The following is a 20,419-nucleotide window of genomic DNA, read 5'->3' as shown; positions in this document are numbered from 1 at the left end:
TCGGTCCCAGGAAGACTGGGTAAAAATGGGAGTCCCAGCTAGGCGCTGGTGACTCACACCTGTAATCCTAGCTACTTGGGAAGCTGAGATCAGTAGGATCATGATTCAAGGTCACCTGAAGTGACCAGATGTCTCCACCAATGATGTTTTTGTCTTGTCAAGTGCCTAAAAGCAAAAAGACAAGTGACCATGGACTGAAACCATGAGCCAAAGTAAATCCTTCCTACTTTAAGTTGATTTGCTCGAGTATTTGTCACAGTGACAGAACACTGACTAACACACTTCCACTAAGAGCACATGAGGTGGCCCAGACAGAAGCTGCCCCTGCGGGAAGGTCTCTGATGGGCAGATACGTAGAGAAGTCTGTGGTCAGCCCAGCAAAAAAGTGATTGAGTGTGGTTGTTTGTCAGACAGCATTAGCTCTGAAAAAGTGACCAGTGTATCTTCTAACCTTGCATCTTAGCAGCTTACATACCAAAATGGATTTCCTCTGTGTATCTCCTGCTCAGAGGAAGCACGCATTTTTAGAAGTACTTATTGAAGGGAAGTAGTAGGAAAAACCAGTTTGATAATTAAAATGGCTAGATTACTGAGAGTTTTTTGTTTGTTTGTTTTTACTTAAACTACTTATACAAACCAACAGCTTGGAATATATATATGTGCGCATGTAGCATTTGAAAATGGAACCCCGTCACAGAAAACCAAAATGGATCCATACCGGTAATCCGCTGCTCATTTGCTGAAGTATCCTGATGCATTGTTGTAAAGTGCTCTGGTGAACAAATAGATATTTCCAAAATTACACAGAGCAGCAAGGTCCCACACTTGTATCCTCCCCTTCCCCAAGACAGCCATCAAATCTGACCTTACGTAATGGTTTCATTCTAGAAAAAGTGACAAACACAAGTAACAACGGGTACCTTATGTGCCACTAGTGTGTACAAAAACCTGAAGAAAAAAATCAGGACACATATTCAAGGTGTCCAAGAAATCACGTGAATTAATTTTGATCAGTGAAAAGCATTATTTAAAAAAACGTCTGCCCAGTAAGTGAGGTTTACCAGAGGTAAATGACCTAAATGGTCAATGTCTGGGCAGCAAACCTTACCTATAAAAGGCCAGACAGTAAATACTTAGGCTTTGGGGCCATAGCCTGTCCCGACTGCTTGACTTTGCCCCAAGGGCCAAGAGCAGACACTGACAGTTTGTAAATGAATAGATGTGGCTGTGTCCCCATGAAACTTTATTTATAAAAACTAGCAGCAGGCTTCATTTGGTCTCCAGACTGTGCTTGCCACCCCCTGGTTTAGACCATAGATCATAGGTACAAAACAAATTGTCTTTTGTGGACAGGTTGCCCCAGGTCTAAAAAGGCCAAAGAGAACCGTCTCCTTGAAGACAAGCTTTTACAGAAAATGCAAAACCATCTTAAAATGAACTGTGATGAGTACAGCACAGCAGCACAAGGATTCAAAACACTGAACAGGAAGACTGTGAGACACCAATGAATCCAGAATTAGAGGAGAGAGAGGAGAGAATGAACTAGATCCAGAAGGTTGGATGTACTTGCATGCATTTGCAAACCTGAGCAGGTGACCTAGTGACCCAGTACAATTCTCCCCTTGATAGCTGCAAATGGGACCTCCCCCACAAGAATAAGAATCTCCACAAGCCAGATATTAAAAACGCAGGAATCACCTGCCCCTCCCCATTACCTTTACTTTGTATTTCCTTTGATTTTATTTTTAGATGAGGAAACTGAAGGCTATCACACTTTGGAGAGGCAGATCTGTCTGACTCCAAAGCCTTTGTTCTTTCTCTGCTACAAGCTGCCTATGTAGCACTAAAGAGAGAAGCCAGAAGGCCAGAAAGTGGACAGGGATGGAAGCGAGGAGGAAGGAAGCAGTGGCCATGGAGATGGACAACAGAGGATACAGGAAGAAAAGCACTTACCCTTGCCTTCACATATTTCTAGGCAGAGTTTGGAGAGAAAGAATTGAGAACACGTGAGAGTGTGCCCAGAGCAAAATCACCACTGTGCAAACACATGGCTCAGGAGGCCTGGCAGCACAGACACTGGAGCCAGGTGCTGGAGATGGCACAGCTGGGTCTCACTGCTCACATACAGGAAAAGGAGGGAATGAAAGCAGGGGTGGCACAATGTAGCTTTTGTGTTCTTTTAAGGCCCAGCTCAATTTCTGGGGCTGAGGCCAGGATGGTACCTCCATAAGGTGAGCAAGTGTCTTCAGGCTAAATGAAAGTCAACTGAGGGACAACGGATTGTCTCAGGTTACAGTGACATGCATGGTGGTGATAGTTACCAGAGATTGCTCCATAGGAAGGACTTGCTGCTGGTGAATATTTCTAAGAGTTTGTGCATCTGCTTTCAAGGACTGTTTCAAGTTTTCTGAGGTCTACAAAGAGAAGAAAATAAAGATCTCCACATCTGTCCAGACTCCAACCACAGAGGCCCCAGCAGACGCAACGTAAGAACACGGTCCCCCTTGGACAATGATGGCAATTCCTCACACTCACGAGCCCTCCCTGAGAGTCAGAGGCTGTAGTCCCTCTTTCTCTGCCTCACCATGAGAAAGTCACTGCCAGATTCCTCGTCTTGTAGATGGAGGAAACCAAGTCCCAACCCACAATTAAGGTGTCTGGAATATGAACTCTAATAACTCCATGAGGTAGGCACTATTGCCCGTTTTACAGATTGGGAAACTAAGGCACAGAAGGGTGAAATACTTTGCTCAAGCACCTCCTAAAAGGAAGAGGCTGAGTCAGGATTTCAGCCCGGGTCTTCTCCAGAGCCCAGGTTCCTTGTTGCCATGGTTATCTGCTTCTTGCAAAGAGGCAGTTAAGGCCACATAGTCACCAACCAGCAGAGGAATAGATGGAGGGGCAGTTAATGGGCTCCAATGGTGCCTCTCTCCTCCCAAATCCACTTACTACTGTGATGCAAAGCACCATGGGATTTTTCTCCCACATCTTCAGTTACCATTCTCTACACTGCAAGAAAAATGGTGAGTGTGTGTGTTCTGGGTGTGTATGTGTGTATGTGTATATATGTGTGTGTGCGTATAGGTGTCTATGTGTATGTGTGTCATATGTGTGTGTATGTGTGTATATATGTATGTGTGTGTTAAGAGGGGGTGAAGGGGCTGACAGGGGTGAAAGCAGACCTGGAGTTAAAAGCATAGTGGGAACGTCTAACACACACCAGGGAGGCGCTGTGACACAAGGGTAAAGCCGAGGTGCCAGGAACCTCTTCAACAGTTGGCCAAGCAATGGGTGGACATTTGACACCCACAGCTGGAACAACATTTAATGGAACTGTCTGAACTCACCAAACGGTTTGCTTTTGCTTCTAGATCATTTGAAAATGATACAAGATTCACTTTTACAGGGGATTTATCAGCCTGCAAAAGAGGTAAGGGAACTGTGTTACACACATGGGATTTTTTAAATCTTAACAACATCTTAATCACATAGGCAAGTGATTGACCACGGATGCTTAAGCTGGAAACTTTTCACATAGGTAACACCACCTTCATTTTTATTTACCATACTATTTTCACACAACCATAAAAAGAGTGAAATACCGATACAAGTTATGACATGCTCAAAAACATGTTCAGTGAAAGAAGCTGGACATCCAAGGTCACCCAAGTATGATTCTACTTATGTGCCATCTCCAGCATAAGTAACTCCAGAGTGGGTGGTTGCCAGGTATCTGGGAGAATGGGGAGCACATCTAATGGATACAGCATTTGCTTTGGGGTGATGAAAATGTTTTGGGACCAGGTAGTGGTAGTAATTTGTGACACTGGGAATATAGCAAATGTCACTAAGTTGTTGATAGAGATATTTGATACATTGTAAGAACTTTTGTAAGTGCCACAATTTCCCCACCCAGCTCAACAATAAAGAAAAAAAAATTGATCAACCGAAAAAAAATGGGTAATCTTATGTGAATGTACTCTCATTTGAAAAACAAAAACAAAATCCATGCCTACAATCCTAGCTGCCTGGGAGGCTGAGATCTGGAGAATTGCAGTTCAAGGTCAGCACAGGCAAATGGTTTGTGAGACCCCATCTCTAAAATAACCAGAGCAAAACATGGACTGGAGGTATGGCTCAAGCAGTAGAGCACCTGCTTTGCAAGCACAAAACCCTGAGTTCAAAAACCCCAGTCCCACCAAAAACAAAAACAAAAACAAAATACATGTGCAATACTCTAATTTGTCCCAAGGTCACACATGCACACCTGTGTCATACCTGAGCCAAGTAGGTGGTATAGTTTATTTTGTCTATCCCACAAGTAGCAAAATCCTGGAGGTTTTTAATTCCTGCTGCATCCAGCAGCACAATGTTATCAAGAGTGAAGTTCATATTTTCAAATTCACTGATTATGTTTCCAGTGTGCTGCATGAAACAAGTTATAGGGCAATCCATTACGCTCTAAAAATGTCACATACTTAATGCTTTAAGGCTCAATAAAAATATACAGGAGAAAAAGAAAGATACAACTGCACACACTTGACTGGCCTTTCTTCCTTCCCTGCCTCTCCTCTCTGCCTGTTTGCATCCCAAGGCAAGGACTCTTCCGGGAGGATGCCAGGCAGGATAGGATTCTATCTCTACTCTGGAAGACTTCGAAGGCAAGAGGCTGTGTCATAAGGAAAGCAACTGAACCCCATCAGGACACGAGACAGAGAGGACTCAAAGGAAGGAGAGTGGAAGGATGGTACTGTGATGGCTCTGAGCCCAGCCTTTACAGAGATGCTGAAAGGGGCAGGGCAGGCTGGCATTCCAGGGAAGGGGTCAGCATACCAAGGAGCTGCGTATAGGAAGACCTGGCAGATATCTTCTGCACAAGTATTTACTTTGGTAAAGATCATAGGAATGTGCGTTGGTCTGGGGTTGTCCTAACAAGCAGACGATCGTTTCAGGCAGTGTGGTGTGCCTGAGTGTCCTGATGGCACTCTCAAGTGCTGCCCAGCACAGCACAGAGACGGTGAACCTTGTCATGATGGGCAAAGGAGTAGAGGAATATAGTTAGGATTTGGTCACAAAATTATGTTGTATTTATGGACATACAATGTCCATTTATTTAGGGAAGATAATCAATACAAAATTCATATATAACTCTCAAATAAAAACTGTTCACATGGCCTTCCAGGAGGTCTCAGTGGACAAGATGTAGGGCTTGAGGGGTAACCTAATCCCTTGGTACTGCTTGGGATCTGCTCATCCTGGAAGACCAAAAGAGGATTGGGGCAGTCTAGACGAATGCACTCCTGACCTGGACAGTAGAAACTCTGTTTCTTCTGTCCAGTGTGCTTTGGAGTGGCCTTGCCTCAAGAGACTCAAGACTGGGGTATGGGAAGGAAGAGACGTCATTTTATTTCTGCTGCCTCCTTCCTTTCTGCTTCTTAGCAAGTTTCAGCAGAGCTCACCAGAGCCCACCATGGAGTCCTGGGGCCACACTGTGGACCCTGTGCCTAATTTCCAACTCTGGGACTTGGCAGAAAAGGAGGACTAGTCTTGGGGACCAAACTCCTTGGAAAGAAAGTGGGGTTTATTCCTAGAGGAACATGTGTGCTCTGGGAAATGAAATCTCTCCCGGGGAAGTGTCATAAGTGAGGCTCCATTAGAGACTCTTTATCTACTAGAAAAACTCAAGTTGCAAGAAAGACAACTGATTGCGGGTGCTAAAATATTTGGAGTTAGATAAAGGTGAGGATTGAACAGCATTTTGAATATATTAAATCTCACTTTAAAAGACTTAATTTGTCCTTATGTGGATTTCACATTGGTGTTAAGAAAAAGAAAGAAAGACAACTGGATTTTGTAAAACTGTATGTCAAGTCTGAGACCACTCCTAAGGACTCACCTCCTGGATGCTGAGATGCTCACTGACATTGTAGAGGTTCTGAAGCTGAAGTGTGGCATAAATACCCCTATCTTTTTTGCAATCACTATGGGAAGAAACAGAGAAGTCAAGACCTAGAAAAAGTGTGGCTACCTGCTAAGGATGAGGACAGAGGTTAACTGATTCTCGCTGTGCAATCTGTGAACAAACGAAAGTGTTCTAGATATCACCTATGGCCACACAAACGCTGGCATCAGCCACTCCTGACTTCTTTCCCTGCTTTGCTAACTGTCCCATTTTTGGAACACAGGCATCAGGACTGATGAACACATCCTTCCATCTATATCCTTTGTTCTGTTTCCTGTATTGCTGTGGTCAAGTTCACAAATTAGGAATAAAAATACTTCTCATTTAAAGAGTAAAAATGTGGGTTGGAGATGCAGCTCAGTGGCAGAGCACTTGCCTAGCATGTGCAAGGACCTGGGTTCCACCCCCAGCACTGCAAAAAAGAAAAGAAAAAGAAATACAAAAATGATACCTACTAGAAAGAAGTGCATTACATTTATCATGGTCTTTATTAAAGGTTCCATTGGGCTGGAGGCATGGCTCAAGTGGTAGAGTGCATGCTTAGCAAGGGTGAAGCCCTAAGTTCAAACCCCAGTACCTCAAGAAAGCTGGGCACCGGTAATCCTAGCTACTTGGGAGGATGGTGGTTCTAAGCCAGCTCAGGCAAACCATTAGTGAGATGGGAGACCCCACTCAGTGGAAAAAAGAGTTGGGTATGCTGGCATGTGCCTATCATCCTAGCTATGGTGGGAAGCATAAACAGGAGGATTGCAGTCCAGGTCAGTCTGGGCAAAAAGTGAGATCCTGTATCCAAAATAACCAGAGCAAAAAGAGCTGGAAGCATGGTTCAAGTGGTAGAATGCCTGCCTAGCAAGCACAAAGCTCTGAGTTCAAATTCCAGTACCACAAAAAAAAAAAAAAGGAAAAATCCATCAAATCCCCACCAAGACCATTTCCCCTGTGTATCTCCAGGGTTGGGTTTCACTGATAAACATGTGCTTAGATATCTAATCTAAGAGTGAGGATGGTGACAGGGGCTCAGACATCCAGATGCTCAGTCCAGTTTGTCTATAAACCTAACTCAGCCACCCCAGTGAAATGGCCTCACTTCCATGTCCCTTGGGCTAAGTAGAGTGGGTCTCATCGGATGCATATTTCTGTCACAAAGAGAGCCACACCCCTGGGGGACCTCCCCATACCAGAGCAGCCAGTGCCCTCTGATCTTGAGGGAGGCTTGGAAAAGCGACCTCCCACATTCCTAGATGTGACACTCTTTCCAGGGAACAAGTAAGTGGTAGAGTTGGGACCTGGAGCTCGATGCACTAACAAAGGAAAGGCTGGAGGGTTCTGTAGGAGCCAGAGTCACAAAGAGCTAGCATGGCAGGCCAAGAAGCTGGGCATTGTCCTCTCAGCCTGGGGACCCAGACAACCTTAATTATGCACAGAAATTGAGAGTCTGCCCAGAGCTAACAGTTGAGAAGAATCCTGACACATGCTGGGTTACATTGAAGACCACAGTTGTCACCAACTGCCTTGAGCATGGGCTGTGGGGGTTGGTGGTGGGGAGGAGGGGGCCTTGGTTGTGGCTCACCTGCGCCCTCTGCTGGTGGCAATGGGGGAGTGCTGAAATTTTGGAAGTGACCTACAGTCCCAGACTAGAGAGTGGAAGGGGAAGCAGGGGAGTCAGTTGTGAACAGGGAGAGGACACAGCTTTAGGAGAGATTTCAACCATAACAACATCTAAAAGTAACGTTTATAAATGCTGGGTTTTGGAAAAAAAATTCATTCTGAGTGTTGTCATGGGGGCGCAGACACTCAGTTTTCACTGCCTTGGACTGCATAATCAAATCCAAATACTTTGTGCTTGATCCCCAAGTGAGAATGGGATGTCTAGAAGCTCTCAACGACAGCCTTCTGCTTCCTACCTCCCTCCTTTGGCAGGGATCTCTTTTTCCTTCTTTACGGAGCCAATCCCTTAGGAAACCAGCTCAGGTACATTTCCCATGCTACATCAGATACCTTCCTCCAAGCTTCTGCTTAAGTCTTTCCACCTGTGCAGTACCGCCCTGTTCTAGAACACTTCCTTATGGACCTGTTTCCCTACCAGATTTTCCTTGACAGCAGGACCAGGGTCTAATTCAGCTTTGGATGATATCCACCAGCTACCCCCCAAGCACTTGTTGTTCTCATATAATGATAATAATGAAAGTACCTACTGTAGGTACCTAGCTCATAGCATTAGGCGAATGACAGGAATTATTTATACGAAGTTCTTCCATCAGCCCTGGCACACAGTAAGTTAGCTCATAAGTTTTGTAAATTACCATTGTTGCTACGTAGTACAATATTTTTGAATAATAATTATAATGATATAGCTATATTAGTTTTTATTTTGTTTTGTTGTTTTTTGGATTTCTGGGGTTTGAGCTCAGGGCCTACACCTTGAGCCACTCCACCAGCCCTTTTTTGTGTTGGGTCTTGTGAACTATTTGCCTGGGCTGGCTTCGAACTGTGATCCTCCTGATCTGTGCCTCCTGAGTAGCTAGGATTACAGGCATGAGCCACCGGTGCCCAGTTTGCCATATTTGTTTTAAAATAAATTGTTTGGGTTACCTAGAAGAATGGACACCCACGTATTAATTAAATGCATGTATATTTGGTAGTGTTTTTAAAAATGCAAAGGTGACAAACAAAATCATCCAAGTATACCTAAAGATTCACAAAGTGCTTAAGACTCTAGCAAATACTACTACTAACATAGCCATAATAATGCCAAGCACAGGGTTGAGTTTTGCTGAAAACTGCATGAAAGAACTCTGAGAGAGTACCAAGAAAATTAAAAACGAGAGTTTCTGTACAGAGGATGGGGAAGAGGATCCCTGGGCAGATGGGGATGGCTATCTCTGTGACACTGCTCACATATTTTGCTCTGGATGTGAGTCATTATTGCCTTGTAGGTTTTCCATTTCATTCACCTAGAGCATGCCATGTTCGAATGCAATCTTTAGCCCTCTGGTCTCAGTGTAGTAGAAATAAAAATGTCATTGTTGTTTAAAAAGTGTCATGTGAGGGTCTGGGCATAGTGGTTTCTGCCTGTAATCCCAGCTCCTTGGGAGGCAGACGTAGGAGGATCAGGGTTCAAGGTATACCCAGCAAAGGTGCCATGCCAGACCTTATCTAAAAAGCCAGACTGGGGTCTGGCTCCGGTCGTAGAGTGCCTGCTGAGCAGTGTGAGACGCTGAGCTTAATCACCAGGTCTGCCAAGTGTCCTGGGATTTGGTGTCAATCTTTTAGTGACTTCCTTCTTTATGACTCAGGGCAGACAGTTACCAATCTGCTCACCAGATGCTTAAGACCATCGGCCAGCAGGCCAGCAGACCATTTCACCTGGCACAGGTGTGTGATGCGATGTATGCAAAGGCTTGGGGAAAAGGACCGTTATACACTTCAGAAGCTAAACTAAAGGGGAAGAAAAACTCCAAATTTCCTTGGGGAAAGCTTAAGCAATGGAGAAACCCCCCCCCATTCTTCAGGATCCAGGACTGGGGTCAAACCCATTTCCAATCTTGGTTGATGACCTAGAACTTGGGAGACCTCAAGAAGAGAACTCCCCAGCTTTTAGGGGTCACCTGGCTCTTTCATGTGAGCACAGGCCTGTGTGACTGTTGCGCATCTAGAAAACACACTGACTAATGGGGCTGAAGACACCCAGAGGGGCAAAGAAGGTGGGAAGATAGACTGGGCACTGGGAAGATGGACCCACAGACAGACCCCAGCCCTTTCACCTGAGAGGAAGGAAGATGTCTGAAGGGCAGGGAGGTTGACTGAGTGAATATTTTCTGGATCTACTTACCACCAAGGACAGGGCATCTCCCCCTCTTTGAAGGTACAAAGAGGCAAATGGCAGAAAGGTTACAAGTGTGCGTGTTGAGGGGGTCATTACACAGGAGAACCATCTGTAATGTATCATACTGCAGTGGACAGGACTTGAATCTTCAAGGTTTTGAAAGGTTTAGAGGAATCTGAGTATCAGACAGCATTCCAAGGGTGTTAACATGAGGCGTTAGGATGGTCTGTCAGCATTCTATGAATCAAAGATGGAAGGACGTGTGGTGCAAGGCAATATAAGTAAGAACACATGTTATTTTATCGTGTTCTTGTCATGTGTCAGGCACTGGTCTGAACTCCTCTATCTCACTCGACCCTAAACAACCCCAAAGTGAGATTCCTCCTGTGTAGTCACCATTGAAGGGGGAGGACGTAGAATTATTTAAGACCCCAGGGTCCCTATTAGGGGAAACAGGATCAGAACCCAAATGACCCGACTGTAAGACCAGCCCTGTAATTGCATTGCTATGACCTTGTCTGTGATTTGGGGCCATTGGCTGAATTCTCATAGGATCCCAGGAAATCCCAGTGGTACCTGCAGAGAGGGGAGGCTGAGACATCACCACGTGGAGCTCAAAGGCTTTCTGGGAAGGGTTATCTTTTTGATCTCATTTCTCACTTCTTCGCTAAGACTAGAGAACCCCTTAGCTCTGAAACTGGAAAGTCTTATCAGCAAAAACTCTGAAAGAGCATCAAGTAGCAAAATATATAATATGATTACTGATACCTGTAAACTTGTTCAAAAGTGAGCTTAATATCTGGGTTATTGAGTATCATGCCAGAGAGGTAGTATTTCCATTCCTCGTTTATTAAGTAGGGGGTGTCCAGAACCTAGAACAAACAAAAACGTGTGGGGTTAAAACACACAACACACACAGTTTTACACTAACATGCACACACATAATAAATTGAATATTCTGTTAATTTTTTGCATCATATTTTTTATTAATTTCTAACCTAAAACCAGAAAATAATGTCTATCAAAATTAGTACAGGGACAGCAGGTGAGAATTAAGTGAGAGTAGGTGGCTGGGAACAGAAGTGGGAGAGAAACTTTTACTATGTTCTTTTTAATATTTTACCGATTGTGTTGTCTATTCAAACATTAAAATGTAATTTTAAAAACTTTTATTTAAAAAGAAAATAATATAATTGAATAATCAACTCGGCCCTTAGGTAGCATCAATCAGAATTATTGAAATCAGTTTTCACTAGTGTACAACTTCCTTTTACTGAGGTGGATGCCTTAGAAATGAGAGAGCAGACAACTTGACTCAGAACGGGTAATGCAAAGTCGCACACCGGCAGACTCAGCCCGCGCTGCCTCGCTTATGAGCTGCTCGCCTGTGTATGTATTTAAGTTAGGCACACTAGTGCAGGGCTGTGTGTGCTCTTAGCACTATGAGCTGGGTGTCCCTTATCCAGAATGCTGGGACCAGGACTGTTTCAGATTTCTGATTTTTTTTCCAATTTTGGAATATTTGTATACACATAAAGAGATGTCTTGGAGATAGGACCCAAGTCTAAATGTGAAATTCACCTTTGCTTCATATACTTCTTATACACATGGCCTGAAGGCAATTTTATACTATATATAAGCATATACAAATATATTTTGTATATTTAACATATATAATACATACTTAATAATTTTGTACATGAAACAAAAGTTTCATGGTGTGGAATTCCCAGTTGTGGTGTCAAGTCGGTGTTCTGAATGTTTCAGATTTGGGGAATTTTGGGTTTCAGATTTCTAATTAGGGATGCTCACTCTGAATAAATGGTTGTGAAATATCCCCTACTTTTATGCTTTTCCTTTTTGGCAGTACTGGAGTTGGAACTCAGGATCTTGTACTTGCTGGGCAGGTGTTCTCTAGCACTTTAGCCATCCCTATAGCCCTTTTTGCCTTAGTTATCTTTTGAATAGGTCCTCACTTTTATGCCCTGATGAACCTAGACTGAGATCCTATTTATGCTTCCTGCATAGCTGGCTTGATAGGTGAGCACCACCACACCAGCTTTTTATTGGTTATTGCTTAAGCTTTCTGTCCTGGCTGCCCTTGAACCATTATCCTCTTGATCTCTGTCTCCCAAGAGGCTGAGATTACAGATTTGAACCACTGTGCCTGACTTCCCCTACTTTCAAAGAATTAGTTTTCATGATTCAACAGAAAGTAATGAAGCCTGGCCTGAGGCCTTATTATTTTTCTCATGAGGCCACATGAAGATATGATCCATCGATAGACTTAATGTACTTTCCCTTGATCAGCTGAAAACATGGTGAGAGCTAGTCATTCACTTGGTTTCCCAACAGATGTGAGGTGAAAAATAAGCATATAATTAAAGAGAGAAACAGAAATATATTTAAAAACCAGAACGTAGAGAAAAACATTGAGAAACCAAACATATGGACCAAAATTTCCTCATTAATGAAGAAAGCAAAATTGTGGACTGAGCCCCTAGCGTCCGTGGGAGTTGATGTTAGAAGGAAAAAGTGAAGCTCGAATTCAGTTCCTGACTGTCCCATCAACTATCTACCAGGGACACTCCTCTGCCAAGAGGGTGTACATAAGCAGCCTTTTTCACTTCAAATGTAGGGCCCCAAACCACCTGTGTGGACACCTTTGTCACTTGTGAAACTCTTTAAAATATCAGAAGCCTCCAGGCGGCTATGGGAGGACCCTAGAATTGACCTTGTGATGTTCTTGGCCACCTTTGGAAACTTCTACCGAGGAGAGTTTTATTCTCCCACATTGATGTGCAGGTCTTCATTCCTGGTACTTATTACACTCATAATCAGAAAATGAAAGAAGTACTACTATATGTGTGTGAGTTTGTATGTGTGTGCTTGCTATTATAAATACCAAATTAAACCCAAATTATTCCTGGTTTTTCATTGCTCTTGAAGTAACCCACAAGACATGGTGAAATCCACATCTGTTCATGCCCCCCTCACAATAAGTAGAGAACTGTATTTACCTGGAATATACTCATATCTGCAAATGGTTCACAGACCAATTTTTGTATATTTGTACCAATGATAAAAGTAAGAGCCACAAAGATCATCAATAACCAGCAAAACAGGAAACTTAATCCAACTCCACTGAAAAGAAACATAAACAAAGTTAGTAATTCTATAAGGAAGAAATTCAATATTGCCTACCAGTACTGACTAATTCTACCCACTCAATGTAGAAAATGGACTGCAGTCTTTGGTGTTTGGCAGGTCAAACAGATCAGCCTACTCAGCCATGAAGAGTGGAAGTGGTTAGCGCTGTCATCTTTCAGCCCTTCGCATATACTTAGTGCTCACGTGATGGGTTGGAGCCTGGGCTCTGGAGTCAGGTGAGAGCCAATCCTTTATGCAAAGGGTAGAGTGGGTAGAGAGACTATGCAGGAAATGTGCTCTTGAGTGTCTGCAAAGGGGCGACGTTCTCTGCATCCACAGGGATGACAGAGAATGTCAGAATGGCAGCTCCAGAGGCAGGTCAGGGTGTACTGGACAGGGCCTGGAGGATTAAAGGGTGGAGGAGGACCATGAGGGACCTAAAGCACAAGAGGAACACCTCCAACTTCTCTCTGAACAAGAGCACTCCAGGCACAGTATGCAGGATAGGTTGGACAGGGGTCCCAGGGATGAGCCATCACTGCAGAGGCCGTTATGGCCAGAGAAGGTGGCTTGATGAGGCAGGTGGTGAAGGAGAGAAGCCAGTGGAGGAAAGCCATCTAACAAGGAAGGCAGATGCAGCAGGATGAGAAGGGTAGGAAGGGGTCTGACAGTGTGGCAGGGAACAGATGCTCTGGGCAGGAAGAGAAGATGGGGTGGACATTGGTCGTGTTCCCAGTGAGCCACTGCAGTGAAGACAAGGTATAGGAGTCACACATGTGTTTGAAGTACAGATCTCTGGCTAGAGAATACATTAGGAGTTAGAAGCTTAAAAATGGGCCTCTATCCCTTCGACATGAGGCGAACTCAAGAGAGAAGCAGCCTAGGTCAGGTCTGGAGGACTTCAGCCTTTGAAGAACAGGTGGTGAAAGGGGAGCCAGCAAACAAGACCAAGGTGAACAGCCCAAGAAGGAGGACGGACAGCATTTGGGTGTGAAAGTGCCTACTAGGAAAAAGAAAGGAGGAAGGAGTGTTTGCAGAAGGGAGTGCTCAGCTGTGGCACACACTGCTGTACCCATTGTCCCAGAACCCAGATGTCACTATTGAGGGAGGAAATGAAATTGGAGTGGACCAGGGAGTTAGTGGGTGAGACGGAAAGACAGACAACAAAACAGATCATTCTGTTGAGAAGGCTGATGTGCAGAGAGGTGAGCTGGAGGGCAGATGTGGTGTTGGCGGAGAGAACAGAGCAAGCTTACTTTTTGAGAGGCAAGCCTGGGAGAGGAAAAGAGAATGAAGACATGGGAGAGAAGGGATGACCCAGTATATCCTTGGGGTGGTGGGAAGGGATGGAGTTGACAGCACTGCTGGTAGCAAGGCCTGGAATTGGATGGAAGGAATCCTTCTCCCTCCAGCAGTCTAGAGAAGAGACCGTGGTTTTGAAAGCAGGAGTGTTTGGAGGTGATGAATGATGGCTTTCATTTCCTCTGTGAAGAAGGAGGCAAAGCCATCTGTTGAGAGAGGGGGAAATTGGAGGGATAGATGAATTAGAGTTGAAAAGATCATTGCAGAGGATCAGGAGAGTGGGGTGTTGAAAAGTGAAGGGAAGGGAAAGGAAGAAGGCAAGGGGAAAAAAAGGGAAGGGAGAGGAGGGGATTACCAGACTCTGGCAAGTCCATTTGGAATGGGATCAGAGTTGGTGAAGACGCCCAAAATACCATATTGTGGAATTTTCCTCTGGCAGCATCCAGCTGTCCAGGTGTAGGCACAGAGAGCAATTCTTAGAGCCAAGTAGGCAGTCGCCCATCCAGTACCATCACCGGCGTGCACTTGGCAGGAGCCTCACAAGTGTGGGAGATGACAACCTGAATACCAATGGCCTCCCCTCCAAAGGGAGGGCTTGTCCCCTTGTCCCCAGCCAGTAACATCAAAAGCTACACTCACAAATATCTGTATGTTTTCATTAAAAGAAATAGTAAGAGAAGTTCATGGAAAGGGCCCTAGGTCAGCTTTTGCATCTGGGACACTATAAAGAACGGGAGAGTGGGCCTAGGCAATGCCAGAGTTCACACTTGAGCCACACCTCCAGTCCATTTTGCTCTGGTTATTTTGAAGGTAGGATCTTGAGAATTATTTGCCCAGGCTGATCTCAAACTGGGACCCTCCTGATCTTGGCCTCCCAAGTAACTAGGATTACAGACATGAGCCACTGGTGCCTGGCTATGACTCCTTTTGAAATGTGTTATCTTAGAAATTCTACCAGCAAACCAGGACAGTCAACCTAGTTACCAATTCACAAGTGCACATACCCTGACTGCCTGTCCACCCTCTGCAACTGTTTCCAGGACCTCACTACCAGAAGTCAAACTGCAAAAGCACATCCCTGCTAGGATGCGCCTTCCAGAGTTGGGTCTGCATCCGTCACAGAGTCCTCTAAAATGGGAATTATTGAGCAAAGGGCATTATGTTCTTTTTATAGCCCTTGCTTGAGCCTGACAAACTACCTTCTGTAACCTCAGAAACTGCCACCAGCCACACAGATGGTGCCTACTTCCTGACACCTGTGGCTGCTCAGTGAATCAGTTTTTCTTCAAAAGCCTACTGATCTGGTCATTGTTTTCAAGAACTCCAAGGGAACATTTGAAATGGGCTCCGATAAGAGAAATGCTTGCTGCCTGTAACATCCCCTTATCTCTGGGGAAACCTCACGTTCTCTGCCCAGATACTATGTTCCCCACTGCATCCCAGGCAGCCGCTAAAATGCTCTGGAGACCCTCAGAAGGGGAATCTTTCAGACGATCAGCTTTTGAAAGAGACGGTGTCATTATTTTTACAGAGCACGTGATGCTTTGGTTGTGGCAGAACTACAGATATACTTTGATTTCTGTAAGCGAGTTAATCATTTGAAAAAAGTGACACTGCGTTCTTGTACTCAGTCTGGCTGACTACACTTGGCTCATCCCTTCCCTTCGCAATTGTCCATTTGTTTACCAGATGTCTTTAGCCATTCCTTAATCTACAGAAGAATTCTACCTAAACTGAAGTGGTTGTAGTCTCCATCAATGTGTGGTTGACTTTCTGTGTTGTTTTTTTTTTTCTTTTTTTAGTTTGGTTGGTTTATGTTGTCATTTGTTTGAAACTAAATAGTTGGTTTTTGGTTGTGTCCCTAAAAAAGTGTGAACAGAATTTTATGAAGAGTGTACTTTTTAAAAGCAATTTACTCCAGTTTCAAGCAGCTAAAATGGAATATACATACCACCCAAGCAGGAACATTAGCCAATTATCAGGGCTGTTAAATTCTTAACATTAAACTAATCTCTGCCTGTGGCTACCCATATTTGAACTAAAAGGGAAGAAAATACAAGGGAAGACAAATGCTGGTGTAAATTTGCTCATGGTTCTTCCTTCTTGTATGTCACCTGCTCTCTAGCCTTCCTCCCCATACTAGTGACAAGGTGATAAATAAAGGCACGTAGCTGACATTTTGGTTCTCCATTCCCCAAAGGAGTTGTTTCCAATCTTTACCTTCCCCTGACTCCTATCACACACACTATGGTTAATTTTCCATGAGCTCATTAAAAAAAGAATACCCGCTTGGAGCCACATGTTCCTCTGAGGAGCAATGAATGCCATCACACTTGCATCCCAGTTTACTTTTCTGGCCCCACTGCTAGGAACACCTGGATCGTGCCCACTGTGCTGTGTCACCACCTGCTAGGGGAAAGATTTTCCAAACACATGAACTTAGATATGAGTGTCTTCAAAGCAGGGATGGTCACTCCAGTCTGCTACAGGCTTATCACTCCCTGGCACCTCACACCTGCTCCTGTCCCTGATTTAAGCTGCTCGTCTAAATCCCAAAAGTGCTGGGTCGGCAAATCCTGTTCTAAATCAAGTTCCTAGCAGTTTAAGCTAGTAGTATTGACGACCATTTGGAACAATGTCTGACACGAGGCCAGCTCAGCTTCTAGCAAATGAGTGAATAAATGAAGGTAAAGAAGGAACAATGGGAATCAAGAAAGTAAACTTGGAAATGATTTTCATGGTAGTTGCTTTAAAAAGGAGCCCATTCTTTGTAAATAGTGCATTTAAACTGGCCCATCAAAATGAAATCAATTCAGAGCTTTCTTTTACTTTCTATGCTTGACCCAAGCCAAGAAAGACCACAGCAAGACACCCACTCCACTAGAACTGAGTGAGTGACCAAGAGAGTCCCAGACTTGCAGGATACCACAGTCAACATGGGCTCTCCAACCTGTATTTCCTCCCCTGTACGACAAAGAGAAGAAAGCCACTCACGTCATGAGGAAGATGCCTCCCATGTTGGACACGCAGCCTCTGCTGGTTGGGGTGGCATGCTTGTCATAGCCACATACGCCACACAGCAAGCCCAGGTAAAAAAATATCACAATGAGGGTCAGCAAGAAGCAGATAATCAAGCCACCCAGCCACCTGGTGAAGGAAGTATGGTATTACTATACATTGAACAGGTGTTGACTTCCCAACCCAAGAGTCACAGACAGAGGCTGGGGCAGTTGAGGAATATTCCTGGCAATCTTACATCAGAGTTCTGGGTAAATTCCTTAGAGGGTGAGACTGTTATTGACAAGATCCCTTCCCAACTCTAGTCCTCCAACCCAACCAGCCAAGACACTTTCATCTTAGCTTTGAGGTACCCTCTCTCAACAGTCATGGCATTTTGCTTTCTTCCTTTAAACTTTCAAAGGTATTACAAGGGGCTTATAGCAGAGATTCCTGAGCCTCTTCAGAGTTCTGATAAAAATACCCCTTAAGTCTTTTAAGTACTTTCAAGGTCCCTGACACTGCAAGATGTGGACAGATCATGGTTAGCCAAGATAAGGAACTAGCAGGCTCTTCTGTCTGGCCTTGAAGATGTTTTGTGATTGCAGGAATGTCCTGGGGCACACTGTTCTTTTACTGAACCAGAAATACTCCATGGTAGCAGATGCATGAGGCATTTAGAATTTTATGAGTATCCTAAATCAAATGCCTGCAGAATGCAAATCTCAATTTTGTAATGGTCCTGCAACACATTTTAGGCTAATGGATCCTCAGGTCTTACTCACATTCCCGGAATTGCACCAACTTTTCCCAGAAGCTGAAAAGCATTTGAGCTAGAAGTGCTTCCCTACATTTAAGTTATTAAAAAAAAAACAACAAATTTGCTTTGATTTGGTGCCTCCTGACAAAAGACACCACTAAAGCCTTCCATTCAATTAAGAGCAACCTTGGTAATTACAATAATTGCCACCAATGGCCATTCTGTGGAGGCTGGGGACACAAAATTAAATAAACCATGAGCTTGGCCTCAGAAAACTTTGAGAGTTAATAAATCAGATGATTAGCTGAATTTCTTTCAAAAATAAGCTGATGGTCTCTGGGCAGGGGAAGGAGGAAGGGAGAGTGGGTAGCAGGCAGGTAGACCGATTGTACTCTTCTTTCTGATTTGTGAAACTCTGATCTCTAATGAGTTTATAAGGTAATTGAGAAGGGGTCTCTCTTACATTTGTCCTAATACCTTCTGAGGTGACCTCCCCACAACAGAAATGTGGCCAGCAACTTGCCAATGACAGGGCAATGACTCATAGCATAGCCAGATGGGATTTGACACCCCCTCCCACCCCACCATATTCCAGCTGACCATAAGTGAGTCACTTCCCTTCCCTGAGCCCCCAACTCTTGTTTAAAAAACCAGAGTTATACATGGAACATATCCCAGGAGTGCTCTCGGAGTACTAAGTGAGATGTCATGCATCAATGGTAGCCATTTTTGTAACTGTTTTATTATTTTTCTTGTGATCTTACACACACACACACACACACACACACACACACACACACACACACACACACACACAAATGACCCAAATGAGTCTTTGGACTCTCCAAGGGCTTGGGGAAAATGGATGGTTCTAGGGACAGGTCATGGGGCTGAGCCCTTCAACAAGGAAAATGTAAGTTACATCCCAAGGGACCCTCTAAGTTTCTCAAACCCCCAAGTCCTTCCCTCCTCCGTGCTCTGTTAGGAGGACCACCATCATCTTGTTTATGAAGCACTGGGCTTAGCAGCTGCTCACCTGATCCTGGAGAACAATTCACTGCCTTCAAGGTATCACCAAGAAGACCAGGCTGTTTCAGTAAATACCAATCTCTATGCATTTATTTTATAACCAGTGAGAAGGGAAAAGTTTCCAAACAGCCTTCTTAATTATGTTTAAACTTTAAAATCCCATTACATTCCTGGCTTACTAATTATAATGAAGATTCTAGAAGTTGATAATGACATCAGATTGCATACTGTTGAATATTTGGCTCAAGAACTTCTAGTCTGCAACTTAGGAGAGAGGGAGAGAAAGAGAGCAAGAGAGCGAGAGAGAGCGAGAGAGAGAGCGAGCTCACAAATTTACATGTCACTCTTACTCCAGGACCATGCTAATCTACCCTGTATTGTTAAAATTTTAGTGTACACACTACTTTAGTAAGCACTTCAAATGTTCTTAGTAAGCATAAACCAGGTGTCTTTGTACAATTTCAGATTTTTATTTATGTGTTCCATAGAAAGCTTAGCATTCCTAGCTTACCAGCTCCAAGGAGGCACTCACCAGTACGAGTCATCTTTTTCCATAGTGGGTAGACTGTGATGGAAAAAATCCTCTGTGTTATTCAGGTAACCAGTTAAATCTGACAACGTGTCCTGAATAGGAATCTGTTTGGATACACTGTCAATGACTGAGCCAATGGAATTCAAGACCTCTTTGACATCTGAAAAAAACAGGTGTTGGTTATGCACTTTCCAACATGGAGGACCCAGAAACTATACTTTGGAACCAAACAGAAAATGATTGAGTCACTTTTTGTTTTTCCCATGTTATGAATGTGTTTATAATAGGGTAAGATTCTACAGCAAGCATGAAGAGAGCCAGACCATCAAAAGCAATGACTACACAAAACAGCAAGCTGGGAATGCAGACTTTGATGACATTGTGCTGACATCAAGACAGTTTTCTTTTTCCACTACCTTTTAAAAACAAGAAAAAATGGATTAGGTGATTAAAATGCAAGTGTACTGGCCATGTGCCAAGCACGTTGGTCAATATTAATCTCTTTACTCCACTGAGGCAAATATTCTGAATTCCCATTTACTAATGTGACACCAAGGCCTATAAACATGAAATTACATATCCATAGGTCTCTTTTAAAAAGCATTGGGAATGACATTGAAATTAGGTTGTATTTACCTCTAAAAGCCCTGTTACTTGAATTTGGAATAATAACAAAAATAACAATAGTAATTCTACCACCTAAGAAATGACATTTAGGGACATAGTACCTCTTCAGGATCATTTTTTAAATACGTGATCCCAGGTGACATGCTTGTTAAAATTTTACTTGACTCACTCAATTTGAGACTTATTATATAAGTAAATCTGGGACTGGCAGGGTGGCTCAAGTAGTGAAGTGCC

General features: G+C 43.8%; 1 protein-coding gene and 1 non-coding gene across 7 annotated transcripts in view; both read right to left on the bottom strand.

Annotated features, from left to right (window-relative positions):
- Positions 1-20,419, bottom strand: part of Prom1 (prominin 1) — a 101,027-nt gene that overhangs the window by 14,969 nt on the left and 65,639 nt on the right. For all 6 annotated transcript variants that reach the window (XM_074042571.1, XM_074042575.1, XM_074042576.1 and 3 more), the window contains 9 exons: positions 19,559-19,718; positions 17,235-17,387; positions 12,809-12,932; positions 10,557-10,660; positions 5,897-5,981; positions 4,279-4,425; positions 3,348-3,419; positions 2,322-2,414; positions 719-772 (listed from right to left, as the gene is read on the bottom strand). In XM_074042571.1, the coding sequence (XP_073898672.1) occupies positions 719-772; positions 2,322-2,414; positions 3,348-3,419; positions 4,279-4,425; positions 5,897-5,981; positions 10,557-10,660; positions 12,809-12,932; positions 17,235-17,387; positions 19,559-19,718 (992 nt within the window). The remainder of the gene's footprint in view (positions 1-718; positions 773-2,321; positions 2,415-3,347; positions 3,420-4,278; positions 4,426-5,896; positions 5,982-10,556; positions 10,661-12,808; positions 12,933-17,234; positions 17,388-19,558; positions 19,719-20,419) is intronic.
- LOC141411207 (U6 spliceosomal RNA) lies at positions 19,336-19,438 on the bottom strand. Its single transcript, XR_012436031.1, has one exon. It is a non-coding gene; the product is annotated as a U6 spliceosomal RNA (small nuclear RNA).

The sequence above is a fragment of the Castor canadensis genome, chromosome 9 (assembly GCF_047511655.1).
Source record: "Castor canadensis chromosome 9, mCasCan1.hap1v2, whole genome shotgun sequence".
NCBI classification, from domain to species: Eukaryota; Metazoa; Chordata; class Mammalia; order Rodentia; family Castoridae; genus Castor; species Castor canadensis.
The sequence above is the reverse complement of the archived record's forward strand: the minus strand, read 5'-3'. Positions and strand labels throughout refer to the sequence as shown.